Source organism: Salmo trutta, chromosome 6 (genome assembly GCF_901001165.1).
Source record: "Salmo trutta chromosome 6, fSalTru1.1, whole genome shotgun sequence".
Classification (NCBI taxonomy): domain Eukaryota; kingdom Metazoa; phylum Chordata; class Actinopteri; order Salmoniformes; family Salmonidae; genus Salmo; species Salmo trutta.
This window is the reverse complement of record NC_042962.1, coordinates 50,190,083-50,211,469: the sequence shown is the minus strand read 5'-3', so window position 1 is coordinate 50,211,469 and position 21,387 is coordinate 50,190,083. Positions and strand designations below refer to the sequence as shown.

Sequence of the window (21,387 nt, the reverse complement as noted above, 5' to 3'; positions counted from 1 at the left end):
TTCAGATTATAAGTGCAGCAACGCACCAAAGCAGTAGGATACGCATGTTTGTTCCATAATGCAATTAGCAGGGGAACACAGTTGTCAAAAGCACACCGCAAAATGCAAACAGTTTCATGTGACAGATGAAAATATCTGTTCAACATTTAGAAAGAGAGGAGATCTAAAGATGCAGCAACTAGCATGGGTTACTAATATGACTAGGATTGTGCCTTTGGCTACTGGACAATGGCATATGAAAGTCTTGGTAAAATAATGGCCTCCACGTTTCTATGGTCGGATTCTACTTTGAAGCAATGCAAGACATGCCTCATAAAATGAAGTAAAACGTTCAGGTTTCAAACTACTAACAATATTTTCTCCAAATGCAAACTGCCTCCAGCTCATTGTAAAGCGGAATGTGATGGATTGAAGCCTGCCTACTATTGTACTTGAATGGCGAATGGGAAGCGAGCTACAATTACCAGTAGAGAAATTAAAATAGCTCTTTCTAAAATCGTGGCCATCAAAATGTTTAACACGCAATGATTGGGCTTATAAAAGCATGTTTCACTCCAGCAGGAAGGAATGAGCTGTTTGAGGACCTGTAGCAGCAGCTCGCCACTGACAGATTTTCCGCTCATATTAAGTTCTGTATCTGTATGCTGTGCGTGTGTGATAAACATAACGACCAACGAAAATACACGCGCGCTAATTGAATTTCACTAAATAGTCTGGTATTTCCATCAATGAATATGGTAAAAATAATTATTTTGCAATGTGATTATTATTTATTTTTTGGGACAACTGGCCAGCTATTACCGGCTAACGGAAAACCTGGTAGGGGTGGTTGGGTGTGTGTACCTGTATCTGTAGTAGTTCTGCTTGGTGGGCTGCCTCCAGGCTCTCTCTCTGTTCCCCTGATAGCTCTGCCTCCAAACGGCTAAGCTCCTCCCTCTGCTGTGACATCATCTCCGACAGCATCCTCTGGTTTTCTCTCTCGTTCACCTGGAGACAGAAAACAAGAGAGATGAGAGGGTGGATGACTAGCAGCACACAGGTATGCGTATAGGTTGTTGTGGTGTGTGTGTGTGTGTGTACCTGTTTGATAAGGCTGATCTGTCTCTTCTGCTCCTCCTCCAGACTGTGTCTCTGCTCACACAGCTCTCTCTCCATATGGCCGCTCAGCTCAGACACCTCCTCCTGGTGTTTCTCCTGCAGCTCCTGCACATCCTCACTGTGAGATCTTCTCAGTCCCTCTGTGGCCTCCTCCACAGACCGCATCTGCTGCTCAAGGAGCGCTTTCACCTCCTGCTCCCTCTCCCTCCGCTGCTCCTCCAGCAGGCGTCTCACCCCCTGCACCTCCTCGTCCTTCTCCTGCCTCTCCTCCTCCCACTTCTCCCTCTCCTCCTCCACCTGAAAAAGAGAATTCATATCATGTCTGTTCAGTACTTCCTGAACAGGTTCAAATTCATATCATAGTCTAATCATCATCCTCCTCCTCCTCCTCACAACCATCCTACTCCTCCTCACCTCTTTCTCCTTGGCTCGGAGCTGTCTCTGGAACTCCTCCAGCTCCTCCGCCATCACCTTCTCCATCCTCCGCATGGTTCTGTCCAGCTCCTCCTCTCTCCTTCTGCCCTCCTCCCTCTCCCTCGCTCCCTGGGCCTGCAGCTCCTCCAGGTTCCACAGATTCTGTCTCAGACACAGCAACTCAAACTCTACCTCCGTTCTCTCCCTCTCCTCCGCCTCCTGCCTCGCTGTCTCCGCCTCCTTCTGGACTCTGTCCATCTCTTTCTGAGCGGTGTCGAGCTCCAGGGTTTTCTGACCGAGGAGGGTGGTGGTGGTTTTGTGCCTGGATTTAGTTTCTTCCAGCAGGGCTAGAAGCGGGTCACGATGGGTCTGGAGAGGAGAGGCTAGGTTATTATCTTGTACCCAATTAGAACCAATCAAATCCATTAGAGGGAGAGAAAAACACCAGGATTAGCGAGTGGAAGATGAGGAGAAACAAGAGTGAGAGGGAGGAAGAGGGGAGGAGATGGAGGAAGAGAGGAAAAAGTGAAAAAGAGGAAGAAGAAAGCTCCTAGCCACCTGTAGTGACTGCAGCTGTCGTCCAAACAGAGCCTGGACTTCAGAGGAGACAGAGTCTCCTGCCTGTTTCACCTCCTGCAGAGAGGAGACCAGTTGCTCCTGCTGCTTCAACCTGGAGAGGAGGACACTCTTCTCCTCCTCCACCTCCCTCAGCTCCCCCTCTTTCTCCTTGTTGCTTCCTTTCTCCAACTGGACAGAGGAGAGCAGCTCTTCCTGCTGTTTAAGACGAGCGAGGAGGAGAAATTTCTCCGCTTTTAGCTGTTCCATCACTCGTTCCTGGCTGGGGAGGAGGGTACCTCCCTCCTCCTCTAGGAGAGAGGAGTTGAGTCTCTCCATCTCTTTCTCTCTCCCCTCCGTTAAGGTGCAGAGTCTGTTCTTCAGATTGTCCTCCTCGTGTGTTTTCAGGCTGACCTCCTCCTCAGCTTTCCTCTTCTCTCGCTCCTCCTCAAGCTCCCAGTGCGCCTCCTGCAGCTCCTCGGAGACCTGGGCCCACCTACACACACACACCATGAACATGAGCTGTAAGTTCTCCAACACAAAGATATGGTAGACAGGTACACACTATAACACACTCACCTGGCCCTGGCCTCCTCCAGCTCCTCAGCGCTCCTCCTCAACTCCTCCATCACCACCTCCTTCTCCCTCTCCCTCAGAGCCACCTCCTCCCTGAGGTCTCCACACTGCTGGATGAGCAGCTCCTTGCCCAGGTCTGAGACCTCCTGACTCTCCCATGTCTCACTGAGTCTCTCAGAGGTCTCGCTGGCGTCTCGTGAGACAGAGAGGGGGTCGTTCCGCCACTGGGAGGCGAAAGAGGGCAAGGTTTCGTTCTCAGGGTCGGGGTGGGGGGACTGTGCAGTGGATTGTGGGACATAAAAGTGAGTTTGTTCTTCCTGCGAAAAGGACAGCTGGGATTGGTCACCACCGCTGATGATGTCACTGTCCAACTCAAACCTGTGGTGGGATGGAGGGAGAGAGGGATGAGAGGACTGAAATGAGAGAGATTAGGAGATGTGATTTGTATGGGGTGGAAAATCCACCATAAAAGCAAAAACAGAGTAATTTCCCTCTGACCTGTAGCTGCCAGAGTTGTCCAGCAGGGTGTGCTGTTCCAGAAGGCTGCACTCCTCCACAGTTTCATTGGCCCAGGACAAGTGTGTGTGTGAGGGGAGGGCCGAGGACAGGTAGCACTCCAACAGTGGGGTGCCATCAGTGGGGAGGGACAGGTCTAGAAGGCACTCCTCCTCCCTCTCGCCATCCTCCTCCACACTAGCCTTTGCCTGGTTAAGTTTGTCTTTAGAAGCCTTGAATCCCAACTCCTCTCTCGTTCTCCCCCTCTCCCCCAACAGCTGTCGGACTCTCTGCACCTCCTCTCCAAGTCTCCTCTTCTCCTCTTCCTGTCTTTCCCTGATCTCTCGCTCATCCTCCCTCTTGTTCCTTCTCTCCCTCTCCTCCTCCAGTCTCCTCCTTAGCTCCTGCAATTCCCTATTCAACACCTCCCTCTCCTCCTTGTACTGGTGGATCTCTCTCCTCTCCTCCTCCCTCCCTTTCATCTCCTCTTCTAGTTGGGAAAGAATGAGCTGGTTTTTCTCCCTCTCCTCTAGCAGCTCTCTCCTCAATGTGTGCATCGGTACATCCATCTCAGGATCAATGCATTGTTCTGGGCTCGCACACCCAGCTCCAGTCTGTTCATGGTCCATTCTGAGTGGGCGTATTTGGTTCCCTGGTTCTGTTACTGGGACCTCCAGGTGGTTGTGGAGTGAGGGAGGGTCGTGGGAGCTGTGGCCAGGCCGGGAGGCCTGCCGCTGGGCTAGGGAGAGCTCCGAGCCCCACTGGGTCCTGGAGCGAAAGAACTGAGAGGTCTGGAAAAGACAACAGGGACATCGAAGAGCATACATTCATTATTTCATTAATAGCAGTACAATAAAAAAAAAAACACTTTTAATTTTGCCAATCACAATCATGTGTACTGTACTTGTTTAAAAAAAAAAAGACTTTTTGAAGTGTGTGTGTGAGCGTGTACCTGCTGTAGCTGCATCTTCAGGGCCTGTATCTGTCCAGTGAGGGAGAAGGCCTCCTGCTGTACCTGGTCTCTGCTCTCCAGCGCCTCCTGCAGGTTACAGCTCAGTCTGCTGATGATCTCATTACGTTTCTCTACTGCTGCCTGTAACTGCTGCAGACACAGACGCACAGAGAGACAGACGCACAGAGAGACAGACGCACAGAGAGACAGACGCACAGAGAGACAGACGCACAGACGCACAGAGAGACAGACAGACGCACAGAGAGACAGACAGACGCACAGAGAGACAGACAGACGCACAGAGAGACAGACGCACAGAGAGACAGACGCACAGAGAGACAGACGCACAGAGAGACAGACGCACAGAGAGACAGACGCACAGAGAGACAGACGCACAGAGAGACAGACGCACAGAGAGACAGACGCACAGAGAGACAGACGCACAGAGAGACAGACGCACAGAGAGACAGACGCACAGAGAGACAGACGCACAGACACACAGCCAGACGCACAGACACACAGACACACAGCCAGACACACAGACACACAGCCAGACACAGCCAGACACACAGCCAGACACAGAGACACACAGCCAGACACACAGACACACAGCCAGACACAGAGACACAGCCAGACACAGAGACACAGCCAGACACAGAGACACAGCCAGACAGAGACACAGCCAGAGACAGAGACATACAGACAGACAGACACAGAGAGAGAGATGCGTACGCGCACACAGACGTAAAACACCTTTATTACATTTTATTCTGATCACTTTGGATTAAAAGTGTCTGCTAAATGCCAAATATGATTGCAAGGGGAATGCAAAGTATAGCCGAGCGAGAGAGAAAGAGCAGGAGAGAGAGAGCGGGAGAGAGAGAGTAGAGAGGGAAATTGGGAGAAATGGGGAGGGAGGAAGTTAGGGAGAGAGCAGAGAAAGAAACATGGATGAGAAAGATGTACCTTCACAAGTATTCACTAGACTTGGTTGTTGCGTTACAGCCTGAAAATTGATTATATTGAGATTTGTCATCACTGGCCTACACACAATACCCCATAATGTCGAAGTGGAATTATGTTTTTCTACATTTTTACAAATGAAAAGTTGAACTGTCTTAAGTTAATAAGTATTCAACCACTTTGTTATGGCAAGCCTAAATAAGTTCGGGAGTAAAGATTTGCTTAACTCACATAATAAGTTGCATTGACTCACTGTGTCCAATGTGTTTAACATAATTCTTTTAAATGACTACCTCATCTCTTTGCCACACACATAATTAACTCTAAGGTCCCTGATAAGAGAATGATCAATTAAAGGTAAATGAATCAATAGACCATGATGAATTATTAGTCATACAGAATGGTTAATGAATAATCAATGTAATGATCAATGTAGGGATAGATAAGTTTGATTAGTTCTGGAAAGTTCAGGAACCATGTGATAGGGAAAGGAATGTGTATATGCAATTACGAGGGACACCAGGAGACAGATGGTCCTGGGAGTGAAAGCTTCAAAGCATTTCTTATCTTGAGGGAAAGGAACAGGCGAGCTCGGGAGAGTGATAAAGAGTGTGAGAAGTTTGTGGGGGAGGCAGGTCACCAACAGTGTATGTAAATGCATGTGCGTAAGAAAGCAAGAACTATATAATGACTGTTTTGTTATCCGGACGGGAGAACGTTCTCTGAATAAAAGCTACAGATACCTTTTGCAGAAAGCTGAGTCCTTGCCTAATTATTTTAACCCATTGTCTTACAAACCTTGGGCATTAGTCAAGGCGAATTGATTATTGATTATTATCATCAAAGATATAAAATTCCTTTAACAATTGGTCCTTCGAGCCGGATTTCAAACCGCCGCTGTCGTTCCAAGGAGACACCGAAACCGTGCACGGGCGGATGAAAAATCCGTAAATCAAAGACCTGGCCCTTTTCTGTGGGTTCTTTACAGGCCGGTGGCAAACTGGTACGCGACAGAGGTGGTGACGAAATTCAACGAACATTGAAAACCTCAGCTGCAAATTATAAGGTTAGTAGACTTTATTCATAGTTTTGGGGAATAGCACCTGTATGATTACATTAAATAAGGGGGGAGTGATATACCTATAGGTCTGCATTGCATAGTGAAATGAGTGATACACCTGTGTGTCTGCATTGTATGTCGGCATTGTATGATGAAATGGGAAATACACCTGTATGTCTGCATTGCATGATGGAATAAGGGAGACAATTGGGTGTTGGCAAGTGATGAGAAAACGATTGTTGAGAGTGCAAGGCAAAAGCGATTGTTGTGAGTGAAAGTCAAAAACGATTGTTGAGAGTGTAAGGCAAGAGCGATTGTTGAGAGTGTAAGGAGGGAGTAAGTAGAGGATTTTAATGTACTCTGGGTGTTAGACGCTGAAATCGATGAATGTTCTAGCTGGTGACCTGGCTTCAGAAGTTCGCGTGGAGAAAAATCGGTTTTAAAGGGAATCAAGTATTCTGCGCGAATGGAAGACAGGAATCAGTTGTAACTTCAGAAAGATACGAATTCGAAAGAGAGATAGGGTCCGAAATCGACCCTGGGCAACTGTGGCCACTGCATAAAACTAAACTAAGTCTTATGGTGAAAACCTGATAACGTAAAAGGGTTAAGAGTCCATAGGGGGATAGTCGGTACCTAAATACGGCTTTGGGTCTGATATCTTTGGGTGAAGTGAGACCTAATATGGCGGAGTGAGATACAGATATTGGTGTCAAGAGTTACATGAAGCAACAGATAAATAGGCTGTTAACTAGGGCTTTACGACCCCTGGAAAGTAGTTTACAGTTGCATACGTGTGCGACCTAATGTCCGATCAAGAGTCCCCTCTATAGATAAAGTTTCGAGAGAGATAGAGTGATTATGCTGGGATGAGTGATTGCATGTGAGGAGAATCCAGTCAACAATCGTGAGAAGAAAAACAGACAGTAAAACCTAAAAATAAAACGGGTTGAGGTGTTTGTAAATCAGGATCGGTGTGGGGGATCAATCATTCTAGCAGAACATCTCTATATTGATAATTAAGGAAATTAATAGGTGTTGTTACACATAAAAGATATATTGATAAAGTCAAGAGTCACAGGGAACGACAGGAAAATAAGAAGAACTTATAGTCGTATACGTGTGAGATATAAACAATATGTCAGGATAGAATGCGAATAATTATTCCCAAAATTCTAGGTTAATAACGGTAAAATAGCATACACCTAAAGATTAACAACGAGTAGACACTGATCGTATTTGGTTCGGAGTTGTATAAATTAAAGCACATAGTTTAAGGTTCTTACGAATAATATTTCTAAAACTCTAGATTGGGAGAAGAAACAGAATAAATACGGGTGTACTTTAAACGATTTAAGCAACATGGGTAGTAAATCCTCTAAGGGAATCCCGGTCTTGACGGGAGATGAACGTTTCATGCTGGGAAAAGATAAAAGAAACATTTATTTTGGGCAAAGATGGAGGAAGAAGTATGATTTTGATGGATGTTTAAATGTTGAAAGATTGGAATTAATGGTAAAACAAATACATAAGGTCAGTGGGGGCAAGACAGAGAAGCAGCGCAGAGAGGGGCTTGACACCGCTCGTGTTTGGCTGGCAGAAGCTAGAAAGAGAGCGGAGGGGGCCAAAAGTAAGGGTGTTACTAAAAAAGAATGTTTGGGTAGCCAGGAGCAGACAGAGAGGACTCCCACGGCTCCCACTGAGACACCATCCAAACCCGAATTATACCCCTCCCTGGCTGACCAGGGATGGCGAGAGAACCCAGATAGGGAGGTGGTGGTGGTGAGACGGAGGCTACCACATCAAGTGCCGCCCGTACCAATACCCCCTCCCCCATATGCTGGTCCTCAGGGAGCCGAGGGAGGTAGAGAGGAAGAAAAACAAGTAGCTGGACAGGATTTAGCAACTTTATTGAAAAAGTGGATAGGAACGGAGGGAGAGAGAAAGATGACAACTAGGGGTAGAGAGGGTGTTAGTGGAGCCTCACAACCCAGGGCCCTCAGTAGACTCGTTTCTCATAACCAAAGTCCGGATAGAGATAGACAAGAGGAAAGTGAGAATGATTCGGAAGAGATAGGGGAGAAGGAGAGGGCAGTCAGACAATACCCTCTAATAGCCTTACCTAACCCCCGAGCTGGGGAGGAAGGACAGGGGCCGACACTGGAGGTATATAGAGCATGGACTCAGAGAGATGTAGCCAGGGCAGTAGAAGGGGTAGGACATCCCAAGACAGGAATGGATGGGTTCAAGAGAGATTTGGAGGCTCTGGCAGCCAGCTTTAAACTAAACACGGGTGAAGTAGAGCGAGCAGTCAGACAGTTGGTGGGAAAAGATTGGGCAGCAGTTAGGGGAAATTGGATACCAGGGAATGGGGATTTGATAGTAGTGCCCTGGGCGATAGATGGACAATATGTCGAGAAAGTCACACAGCTGTGTAATAATCTGAGGGACCACTATCACAGACATGCAGATTTCTGTAAGGTTCACGAGTGTAAACAAGAAGACAGTGAGACTATAAGCCAATACCTAGAGAGATTAAAGGACGTGTTCAACGCAAACAGTGGGTTAATAGAAACCCCGGTAGTGGATGGATTTGATGCTCCATATTATCAGCAATTAAAAATTGCTTTCCTCAGTGGAATGCGTCCCGAGATATGTCGCGCCATCAAACAGAACCTTGTGGGGTGGGGGCTAGCAGATTTGAGGGAAGTGAAGAGATATGCTGTACACTATGAGAAACTTCGCAAAGGTGAGAAAGAGAAGAAGGAAAGGAAAGGAGCAGAATATCTGATGGCCGCTCTAGGAGAGATTGCAGGGAATGGTAATGGTGACAAAAGACAACTGAATAGCAGGAAAGGAGAGAAAGGGGAATACGAGTGTTTCAATTGTCACAAGCTAGGACACCTTGCTAGACAGTGTAACGCACCGTGTAACCGCTGCAGGGGGGGAAACCATTCTGGTAGAGATTGTAACAAAAACAGGGACAAGCAAGGCCAGAGAGGGAGTAGAGACAAAGAGAGGAAGGTCAGACGGCCCCAGCCAGACTCAGAGGAGGAGGATGAGGCATGACTAACTAGGGAGAGCAGGGGAACAGACACTAGTGAGGGGAAGGACGAGTCTCAGAATTCACTTACAAACAGTGATTGTGAAGTTTTCGAATTGGTTACAATTGATTTGGCATTACAACAGGAACAAAAACCCTATTTGACACTGACAGTGATGGGAGAGAGAATCAAATTTCTGTGTGATACTGGGGCGTGTCGCACAGCAATCTGTGCAGACGATGCTCCCAAAGGGATAAAAAGTCATGGGGAACAGATAATAGTGAGGTCAGCATCAGGACATCAATTCATGGAACGGTTATCAGCTCCCATAGCCCTGAAACATGAGTCATCTGGGGGAGAAGTCACTGTCCCTGTTCTAATATCCAAACTGTGCCCAGTCAATTTGTTAGGCAGAGATGTGATGACTAAACTGAATGTGGCCGTCACTCCCACTGAGAGGGGAATGAAGGCATACATTGTCAAAGATAATATGGTCATCTGTGGAGATGGAGAACCATGTTATTGGTACAGTCAGGATTTGTTGAGGGGGGGAATAACAGATATACCTAAGACCTTGATGGAGCTAACAGACCAACTGGCGCCAGGACTCATTAAAATGAGACCTGATGATTTGCACTGTACTCTTTGGTATAACAAACGCCCAGGTCCAGATCCTGTCTATGAGGAAGCATTGTTCGAAATCCCAGAGAGATCTGTGGGGTTACGGTGGCTACACTATGACAGCACTCATGTGGCTGTGGAGGTGGAGCTACTCCCACAGATCCAGACATTGTTCAGAGAGAGAGAGAGCCCCCATGTGTCTCTCGCAAGGGAGCACTCAGAAAGGTGGGAGGACATGGGTCAGTGGGTGTCACAGGGGAAAAGAATAACAGACTGGGTAGAGATGGGTAGTGAAGATCAACACAGTCCCTCCACCAAGAGGTATCGCAGGAAATTAAATTGGAGAGCAAATAGTGTTCCTGCTGTACATCTGGACGAGGGGGTTAGGAACTGAGGGGGGGAATACCTGTTGACAGAAGAACAGGAATTAGAGTTAGGAGGAATACCGGAATACTTATGGTCAAAAGGTCCAGCAGATGTAGGATTAATTAAAGGGGTAGTTCCAATTAGGGTTGTACCTAAATCTGATTATAGGCCATATCAGAAACAATATCCCATGAAACCCGAGGCAATAAAAGGAATCACTCCCATTTTTGAACAATTAAGGAAAGGAGGGGTAATCATCCCAGGGGATGAAGCATTTTGTAACTCACCACTTTTTCCAGTTAGAAAAGCGGCACCAAGTACTGATTGGAGAATGGTTATGGATCTACAAGGGGTGAACCAGAGTATCATTCCACGGGCCCCACGTGTGCCAGACCCACATACACTGTTGAACCAATTGAAACCCGAGAGTGCATACTTCACGGTGATCGATTTGGCAAATGCTTTCTTTAGCATTCCAGTCCACCCCGATAGCCAAGGGTGGTTTGGGTTCACATTTTTAGGGAGCAAATGGACGTACTCGAGGACTCCCCAGGGATTTTCCGAAAGTCCTACGATCTACAACCAGGCAATTACTCGAAATCTAGGCCAGTTTGAACCCCCAAAAGGAAGCCAAATTTTGACGTATGTAGATGACATTCTGGTGGCAAATTCCTCCCAAGAGGGCTGTAAAAGTGACACTCTGGCTCTGTTAATGTTCTTAGCAGAGCAGGGCCATAAGGTCAGTAGGAAAAAGTTGCAGCTGTGGAGGGAGGAGGTCATCTACCTAGGGCACACCATAACACAGCAAGGTAGAACACTAAACCTGACTAGAAAGAAGGCCATTTTAGAAGCACCAAAACCACTCAATAAGAAACAGATGATGAGTTTTCTTGGTATGATCAACTATTGCCGTGCGTGGATTCCCCACTTTGCATTACAGACTGGAAAGCTCAGTGAACTAATATATGGTAAAGCAATGGCAGCTGGAGAAAAGATACTGTGGAATAGGGAGGCAGAAGAGCAGTTTACTAGCATCAAGAAACTGTTAACAGATAGTACAGTTTTAGCGTTTCCCAGATATGATAGACCCTTTACACAAACGGTGGATTGCAGGGAGGGGTTCATGACGTCTGTATTAACACAGAAACATGGGGGGAAAAACAAGCCAATTGCTTACTACTCCTCCAGACTAGATGAAGTAGCTCAGGCTATGCCACAATGTTTACGATCAGTGGTAGCAGCTGCACAGGCGGTGGAGGACTCTGCTTCAGTGGTACTTTATCATGATCTAACTCTGAAGGTACCACACGCAGTATCCATCCTACTATTGGAACACAAGATGGCTTACATGTCACCAGCAAGACATTTGTCATGTATGATAATTCTGTTAAACATGCCTAATTTAACAATTGAACGTTGTACTACATTGAACCCCTCCACATTACTTCCAATTGGGACAGATGGCAGCCCTCATAATTGTGTAACAGAGACTGAGAAGGTGGTTTTACCAAGACCTGACTTAACAGACCTAGCCTTACAGGATGGTGAACTGACTATGTTTGTAGATGGCTCATCAAGGAAGAACCCTGATGGCACAAATGCAACAGGTTATGCGGTAGTGACAGAGGTTGAGGTTTTGGAAGCAGAGCCCCTGCCTAGGAACTATTCGGCGCAGCAGGCAGAGATTGTGGCACTCACCCGGGCATGTCAGTTAGGGAAAGGTAAACGAGTGACCATTTATACGGATAGTGCGTATGCTTTTAATACAGTACACGTCTTTGCAGCTCAATGGAAAAATAGGGGAATGGTAACCACGTCGGGAAAACTCATTACGCATGCCCGGTTGATCTTGAATCTCTTAGATGCTGTGCTTTTACCAGAAAAACTTGCCATTTGTAAATGCGACGCGCATACAGCAGGACAAGACAGTATTAGCAATGGAAACAGGAGGGCGGACCAGGAAGCCAAGAAAGCAGGCCTTAAGCCACAGTCACCGATACAACAATTTTTTAAAGAGCCAATAACGATAGACAGAACCCTATTGAGGGATTGCCAGTCCAGAGCGCCAGTAAAATAAATTTTGAAATGGGAAAAGTTGGGAGCCGTGTATAGGGATGAAATTTGGTATCAGGGGGACTTGCCTATATTACCTAAGTCATTGTTTCGATACGCTGCAATATTGATACATGGGCAAAGCCACGTATCAACAGGAGGGATGGTGGAAACAATAAGAAAACACTTTGTAACGTACGGGATCACGAACTACCTTAAAAAAATTTGTTCCAGATGTGTTATTTGTGCGCAGAATAATCATCAAGGTAGACAGAGGGTGCCACAGGGAGAATACCCCCGGGCGAAATATCCTTTTCAACAACTAGAAATGGATTTTATTGAACTCACTAAAAGTGAAGGAAAGAAGTGGTGTCTAACTATCATAGATAAATACACTAAGTGGGTAGAGGCTTTCCCCACCTCCTCGGCAGATGCATTAACAGTGGCAAGGGCACTATGCCAAGATATCATTCCCAGATTTGGCCTAGCAGAAACCATTTATTCGGACAATGGGTCTCATTTTTCCAATCAAGTCATAGATAACATAGGGCAGAAGTTAGGGATAAATATGAAGAAACACTGTTCCTATAGGCCGCAATCCGCAGGTCTGATCGAGCGCATGAACGGCACCATTAAATCTAGGTTAAGGAAGGCTCACATGAGCACAGGGAAAAACTGGGTACAATGTTTACCCATAGTGTTAATGACCATAAGGATAACCCCGGATAAAGATGGATTATCTCCATTCGAGAAAGTGTTCGGGAGGCCCTATAGAATGCCTGAACTAGGAGAGCCTGATCAAGGTCATGTAGAATCAGAAAACACAATTACAGAACACATGAGGAAATTATTTACTAACCACACCCGTATGTCAAAGATTTTATGTCCAGCAGGAGAGCTGCAGAGGAAGGTGACACATAAGATCCAACCAGGAGATTGGGTCTGGGTCCAATCCCTCAAGAAAAAGGACTGGAAGCAGCCCCGGTGGGACGGACCATACCAGGTGCTACTGGTGACAGCCTTTGCAGTACGAATAGCAGAAAGAACGACCTGGGTCCATATTACACACTGCAAGAGGGTAAGACACACTGACACTGACGAACAAACACAGAGTTAGGAGAAGAACCGATAACCAATAGGGCTCGGGGGTCACCTCTCTAACGAAGATTCCCTAACCCGCCGATCCTCACTGTGTGCGTTCAATAGAAGTGGAAGTATGGGTTGGCCTCTGGCTAGTGATATGTTCTCGGGAAAAGGGTGGGCCTTTACAGGGGTACTGACCGGTCTGAGCTGTCTAATTGTGGGAGCCATATTCCTAATACACCATGAGCCACTCGAGGAGGCAGGAGAAGGTAATTTAACCTATAATGGAGAGAAATGGGGTTTACTGTCACCAAGACACCTGAGATCACTCAGTCTGGGGAAGAAAGAGGTCAGAGTAGAGTTCGGGAAGGATGTGTCCGTTGAATTCTATGTAGACCAGATAGGGTCCCTTACGAACTGGCAGTCTAGGACTTTGACCTTTTGGGGGAGATATCTGTGTAGATCCCCATGTAACTCCTGGGATGAGGTTATAGCTCACACTGAGAGAGAAGGATATGTAAATACCCATTCCCAATATACGAATAGATGGAGTGTAGTAAAGGTCAGAGTTTTTGACTGCAATCCAGAGCAAGGGAGGTATTGTATAAAGGTACGAATAACCATAAAGGATGCTAGAAAAGAGGATATCGGGTTATAGTATGTGGGCTTTGACCAGACTAATGTTGACACTAAGGTGCCATTCCGGGTAGTAGAGGCTAGAGGGGTTGATGGATCTACAGATAGCCAGGATACCAGCTATTCCAATGAGAAAATGAACATTACCAGTGGAATATTCAAAAATCAAGGACCAGTGCAGATAATTCAGACTAAGGATCTCAAAGAAGTCATGGAGGTAGAAACAGGGTTTGAGGATACCAATTTGTGGATGGAATGGATACAATATACAGCAAGGTCCATGGCTAAGGAGGAGTGCTATGCATGTGGAACAGCTAAACCCCGGTTAACAACAGTTCCGTTCCCACTCGATGGAACTAACTCACCTAAGGGAGTAGCGTGTATGGTAAAGCTTTTCATGAGAGTAGGAAAGCCGGACAATGACAGCTGTATTGCTCTACATTATTTGTATCCTCATGTGGCTATTAGGTCTAGCCTTCCTCCATTTGTTGTAGCAGGAGGAGACTATTATTGTTTAGCCAGGTACAACCCTCAGGGGAGAAGAGTGGGGGAGGTGGCTAGGTGTAACAGGACTGAGAATGTCACAACGGATGGGACTTTGAAGGATTTGAGAGGATGGTTGAGCTCTGAGGAATTCAGTAAAATGAAAAAACCAAGGGCTGATGTCTGGTGGTTGTGTGGGGGGGTGGAATTATGGCCAACTCTACCTACAAATTGGTCGGGCACATGTGCTCTGGTACAGTTAGGGATGCCATTCACCCTTATCCAACATCAAGATCTCACGACAGGGCAAAGGATGAAAAGGAGCTCTCCGTCAGGGTCTTTTGACGACAGAGTATACATCGACAGTATTGGGGTTCCAAGGGGAGTGCCAGACGAATTCAAAGCTAGAAATCAGATATGGGCAGGATTGGAGTCTAGCATTTTCTGGTGGTCAACTCTCAATAAGAATGTAGATTGGATCAATTATATATATTATAATCAGCAGCGGTTCATCAACTATACTAGAGATGCTATTAAAGGATTAGCGGAGCAGACTGACGCTACTAGTCTAATGGCATGGCAGAATAGAATCGCATTGGATATGTTACTGGCTGAGAAGGGTGGCGTATGTGTGATATTTGGATCAGCATGCTGTACTTACATCCCCAATAACACAGCTCCAGACGGATCAGTGACTAAGGCCCTGGCAGGTTTAACCACTCTAGCCCATGAGTTGGCAGAAAACTCTGGGGTAGACGCTTCCATCACGGGATGGTTTGACAACATGTTTGGAAAATGGAAAAGTGTTGTCAGTACTGTATTGTGGGCTGCTTTCACCTGTATGAGTGTGCTTGTGTTGTGTGGATGTTGTCTCGTCCCATGTGTGAGAGGTTTAATCACCAGGACTCTAGAGAGATCGATGACGCAGCAGATGGTGAGATATGGACCTATTCCGAGCTCTGATCAGTGGGATGGCGATTGCGGGCCTCCAGGCCAGGGAGATGATTCCGTCTCTTTCGACAACGAGGAGCCAATGTTTGATGAAACAATTTTCAACATTTAGATACACTGTTCCTTAAATGAAAATTATGATGAAAATCCTAAACAGAAGTGTCATAATTGGAAATAGGCCTAGGACAGTAATGGATGAATATGAGGAATATTCATGTATTGGACTTGTTTAAATCATTGTAGTGTGATGTATTGTATTTCCATATAGCGTGTGATGTATTGTATTTCCATATAGCGTGTGATGTGATGTATTTCCATATAGTGTGTGATGTATTTCCATGTAGCGAGTGATTATTGCATTTACATATAGCGTGTGATTAGTATGGTTCTCATATAGCATCTGATCAAATCATGGTGAATTATTGAATCATTTAAGGGTGGAATTGATAAGAGAATTATCAATTAAAGGTAAATGAATCAATAGACCATGATGAATTATTAGTCATACAGAATGGTTAATGAATAATCAATGTAATGATCAATGTCGGGATAGATAAGTTTGATTAGTTCTGGAAAGTTCAGGAACCATGTGATAGGGAAAGGAATGTGTATATGCAATTACGAGGGACACCAGGAGACAGATGGTCCTGGGAGTGAAAGCTTCAAAGCATTTCTTATCTTGAGGGAAAGGAACAGGCGAGCTCGGGAGAGTGATAAAGAGTGTGAGAAGTTTGTGGGGGAGGCAGGTCACCAACAGTGTGTGTAAATGCATGTGCGTAAGAAAGCAAGAACTATATAATGACTGTTTTGTTATCCGGACGGGAGAACGTTCTCTGAATAAAAGCTACAGATACCTTTTGCAGAAAGCTGAGTCCTTGCCTAATTATTTTAACCCATTGTCTTACAAACCTTGGGCATTAGTCAAGGCGAATTGATTATTGATTATTATCATCAAAGATATAAAATTCCTTTAACAGTCCCTCAGATGAGTAGTGAATTACAAGCACAGATTCAACCACAATGACCGAGGTTTTCCAATGCCTCACAAAGAAGGACACCTATTGGTACAGAGTAATGGCTGTGATAGGGGAAATGTAGGATTGTAGATTTAGTTACTTCACAATACTAATCTAATTGACAGAGTGAAAGGAACCCAAAAATACGTACCCCAAAATACTCCAAAACATGCGTCCTGTTTGCAACAAGGCACTAAAGTAACACAGCAAAAAATGTTGCAAAGCAATTAAATTCTTGTCCTGAATACAAAGTGTTATATTTGGGGCAAATCCAATACAACAGATTACTGAGTACCACTCCAACATAGTGGTGGCTGCATCATGTTATGGGTATGTAATCATTAAGGACTGGAGAGTTTTTCCAGGATAAAAAAAATAAATTCATGGAATGGAGTTAAGCACAGGCAAAATCCTAGAGGAAAACCTGGTTCAGTCTGCTTTCCACCAGACACTGAGATATGAATTCATCTTTCAGCAGGACAATAACCTAAAAAACAAGGCCAAATCTACACTGGAGTTGCTTACCAAGTTAAATCTATGGCAAGACTTAAATGGTTTTCTAGCAACCAATTTGACAGTGCTTGAAGAATTTTGAAAAGAATAATAGGCAAATATTGTACAATCCAGGTGTGTAAAGCTCTTAGAGACTTCCGTATTGACTCAGGGATGTGAATACCTATGTAAATGAGATATTACTATATTACATTTTCAACAAATTTGCTAACGTTTCTAAAAACATTTTCTCACTTAGTCATTATGGGGTATCGTGTTTAGATGGGTGAGAAAAATTATCTATTTAATCCATTTTGAATTCAGGCTGTAACAAAATGTGGAATAACTCAAGGGGCTTGAATACTTTCTGAAGGCACTCTATCTTTAATTATTCAGAAGCAGCCCCGGGTTCTTATGGGTAAAAAAGCACGAGAACAAATTAATCCAAACGAGAAAATACCCAACCCAGTTAGGAGTGGTGTGTGGTGTGTATGTGTGTTTGGTGTGTGTGTTTGGTGTGTGTCAAACAAGTGCATCTAACCATAAAGTTATGAATATAACTACTGTTCCCTGAAGGAGGGAAAAGAGGTACAACACACAAGTGAAGTGTGTGTAACTTTTGTTGCAGGGCATGCATATGAACACACATCTAACCCATTTCTCCTAGGACCTAATTTAGAACACGATTGTCATTTCTCCAGCAATAATGAAAATAGAATTCAAGATGTTTCTCTCCCATCCATCCCCTACAATAGGAAAAGCTTTCCATATTTCCTAATTCATAGACAAAGACTGAATGTTGATTGTCTGAAAGACGTGGTATATCAGACCGTAAAGCATGTGTACAACAATTTTTTACAACTTTTTACTAGTCTAATTACGTTGGTAATCAGTTTATAATTGCAATAAGGCACCTTGGGGGTTTGTATCCAAGCACTGTATCCTTAGCCGTGGTATATTGGCCATATACCACACCTCCTCGGGCCTTATTGCTTAAATAAACCGTGTGTGTAAGTACAGTTCAGTACCTTGAGTTGATCTTTTCCAGTGCGAACCACTAGGACCTCCTCTCCCACAACCTCCATCTCCTCAGAATGCCCACTGACCGCCTGCCTCCCCAGGGCATGGCTTCCCTCCTGGGGATGGTGTTGCTCCAAGTGCCCCTGGCTCCACTGGACCTCTGGAAGATGGCTCTGATCTGTCTCCCCAAAACATTGTGATTCCTTAAGGGTTAAAAAAAAGTTTGGGTTAAGTAAACCTAGTCATATTGCACATATTCATAGACTAATTGCTTGGTTATCTATAAAATCAGACAAGCTTGATCATTTGGGTGAACTATACCTTTATTAAAGCAGCGTGACTATCTAATCTTAGCCATTGAGCGCTATAGGGTGACGCAGATGGTGCAGGCTTTTGTTCTAGCGTTGCACAAACCCACCTCATTGAACACGCTTGCTTTATTACTTCCATGAAATTAGGTGGACTTTCCCTTTAAAGCCTGTACATAGAGTTCACAGTAATCCCATTCATGTTGCTATGACAACCAGCCACCACAAGCATCTTTGTGTTTAGCAACCTATTTTTACCTTGTGCGTGTTTAGAGGACTGGGGGGGACGGGGTTCTTAAAGCATAGGAGGCTGCCGAGTGGACATCCATACGCTGAGACATATGGAGTCAGACACCGTAGCCAATCTGTCTTGTGAATCGTTTTCATTTTGATTCCACAGAGAAACGAATGACATGCTCTGACCCATGGAGATACATGCTCATAGAGTTGGGATTGGATTGGCATACAATAAAATCTGACAAAGACCTTATGATCGAAATGCTGCATTAAACTACACAGTCAGCCTACGTAACAGTGTGGATATTTACATTGCTTTCATTAATTCAACCAGAGGCTCACCTCATGGTTACACATGTGGTCCTGCTGTGTGGCGTTGCTGTCTGTCTGGAGGTCCATCCCTAAGGGGCGACCTTGCGCTGGGCCGTCATTCTGCGTTGGAGACGGGCCCTTCCTCTTCTGCGTCTTTTTCTGCGCGACTTGATCGTCGCCTTTTGCCCTTTTCTGTCGGAAGCTAGCAAGCTACGCAGGAAGGACAGGGAGAGGTAGAGGGACACGTAGGTCAGGAGGGCCGAACACCACCACACTATCAGCATGTTAGGGGTTAGAAGTCAGAGGTTAGAGTTCACCAAAGTCCATCAAAGTTCAAATCCATCATTCCGATCAAGGAATAAAAGGTCAAAGTTCCAATCAATCATCCCATTGATTTAAGAAGTCAGAAAAGGCTAGAGGTTTAAGGGGTGAAGGTTTTCATCCGCCCAATGAGCAAGAACAAGAGTTTGATTCAGATCATCTTCCCAGCACTCAGGTAACATCCCTGATTGAACCAGCAGAGAGAATGAAAGCCCCAGCACATTGCCAGTCCAAAGCAGTCAACCAGCCAGCCTCCACTTAGTCCTAACAGTCAACCCCAACAGTCAACCCCAACAGTCAACCCCAACAGTCATCCCCAACAGTCAACCCCAACAGTCAACCCCAACAGTCAACCCCAACAGTCAACCCCAACAGTCAACCCCAACAGTCAACCTCCCAGCATCGCTCCGTGGATCTCCTAAAACCACTATCACTGGGCAACAAGGTTCCTAACAAAGCGATCGGAAAAACCTCCTGACATTTTGAAGTCCAAGTGCACTGATTCAGTCAGTGTAATTGTGCATCCAATCTCTCTTTGCATCTCGTTCAACATCCCCGTCTCTCTCTCTCTTATAAGCAGCTTAAATCAGATTACAGTGGTTCAGAGACCCTCCTATAATGCTCCACCTCTGACGCTTTCTCTCCCCCACGCAGCCTCTCTCTCCCCCACGCAGCCTCTCTCCCCCCCACGCATCCTCTCTCTCCCCCCCACGCAGCCTCTCTCTCCCCCCCACGCAGCCTCTCTCTCCCCCCCACGCAGCCTCTCTCTCCCCCCCACGCAGCCTCTCTCCCCCCCACGCAGCCTCTCTCTCCCCCCCACGCAGCCTCTCTCTCCCCCCCACGCAGCCTCTCTCTCCCCCCCACGCAGCCTCTCTCTCCCCCACGCAGCCTCTCTCTCCCCCACGCAGCCTCTCTCTCCTTTTCAAACCATCAGACCAATCTATCAATCCCACACAGATAAGACAACACACACACACACACACGGCAGACAAGCACACTAGTCTCAATATGACACTTCAACCTCCTGCCGAGGGTTGGGATGGCAGTGTAAAGCAGAGAACGCAGGAGGAGCTTTGTCTCGAGCCCAAAGTGTGTGTCAATGTGGTAGCACGTGTTTAGTTCCAACCCAAGCAAACCCGTAACAAGCCGACTCATGCCATGTCCAGCCCCAGGAATCATGTTGCATTGAGCAGTGCTACTGACCCACATGAGTGTGTGTGTGCGCGTTTTTCAATGCCTGATCTCTACATGTGGGCGGTTCAACTCGATTGAAGTCCGCCCAGCTTTCAGCAGATACTGTACACACCCACTCTACTCCCACTCACCATCCGCAGCCTCCTGTGTCTGACTGTGATAAAGTGAGACTTGGCTGTAGTCGAACATGCTGCTCTACACACTAACACTATCAGACAGGCAGCTGTGTGTGTACGTATGTAGGCTATGTGTTCAAACTGAAGACCGGAGCTTGGTTGGCCTCAAATCAAAAGACAACTGATGCAGACTTGGCACGTCACCATAGCAACAGCTGCCATAAGTGGCTCACTGACAATTTCACAATTCAGTACAGCATGAAAAAGCCTACTGTAACCCATGTCATGCCCATTTGTTTTCAACTTTTCTAATACTGTTGCTATATTTGAGGGCATACTAGCTCCCTCAGAAGTGCCATGTGAGGGTTGGGACGCTAATTGCAAGAGAAGGCCTACTGGGATCCAATGTGTTCTGTTGTCTGAAGCTGCACCCTTTTCTATACTATTTTAGACCAGTGTTTCCCAACCCTGGTCCTCCAGTACCCCCGACAGTACACAGTTTTGTTGTAGCCCTTAACAAACACACCTCATTCATCTCATTGAGGGCTTGATGATTAGTTGACAAGTTGAATCAGGTGCACTTGTCCAGGGTTACAATAAAAATGTGTACTGTTGGGGGTACTGGAGGACCAGAGGCCAGGTTTAGTGTCATGGCGGCATCTGATGGTGTGTGTTCACAATGACACACCTGCTATGATATCAGAGAGCCCTCCACTAATTCAACCATTAGGGGGGGGGGGACAACTGAAGACTGATTGTGGATCAGTATCTTGGGGACAACTTCAATCATGTGGAAATAAATTAACATAAGTCCCTGTGTGGTGCATTTCTATCTGTCCCATCCACAAAACAGAAAACAAAAACAGACAGACGCAAGACAGTGATGAGTCAACAACATCCCAAAACAGATCAATAGATCCCATAGATAGACCAGGGGGTGGCCAAACCTCCGCATGCAGAGCTGGAGCTACCACAGGCTTTTTTGCTGCTAATCAGCGGCTCACCAGGACCTTGATAAGCTG

The 21,387-nt window shown here is 45.9% G+C and overlaps 1 protein-coding gene across 1 annotated transcript in view; it reads right to left on the bottom strand.

The window, feature by feature from the left end:
• The window catches only part of LOC115195139 (pericentrin), a 54,187-nt gene that overhangs the window by 31,644 nt on the left and 1,156 nt on the right, over positions 1-21,387 (bottom strand). The window contains exons 2-10 of the mRNA XM_029754945.1: positions 18,765-18,944; positions 17,886-18,080; positions 4,091-4,240; positions 3,142-3,929; positions 2,647-3,021; positions 2,071-2,563; positions 1,492-1,881; positions 1,081-1,395; positions 844-987 (exon numbers count right to left, since the gene is read on the bottom strand). Coding sequence (XP_029610805.1) covers positions 844-987; positions 1,081-1,395; positions 1,492-1,881; positions 2,071-2,563; positions 2,647-3,021; positions 3,142-3,929; positions 4,091-4,240; positions 17,886-18,080; positions 18,765-18,944 — 3,030 coding nt within the window. The remainder of the gene's footprint in view (positions 1-843; positions 988-1,080; positions 1,396-1,491; positions 1,882-2,070; positions 2,564-2,646; positions 3,022-3,141; positions 3,930-4,090; positions 4,241-17,885; positions 18,081-18,764; positions 18,945-21,387) is intronic.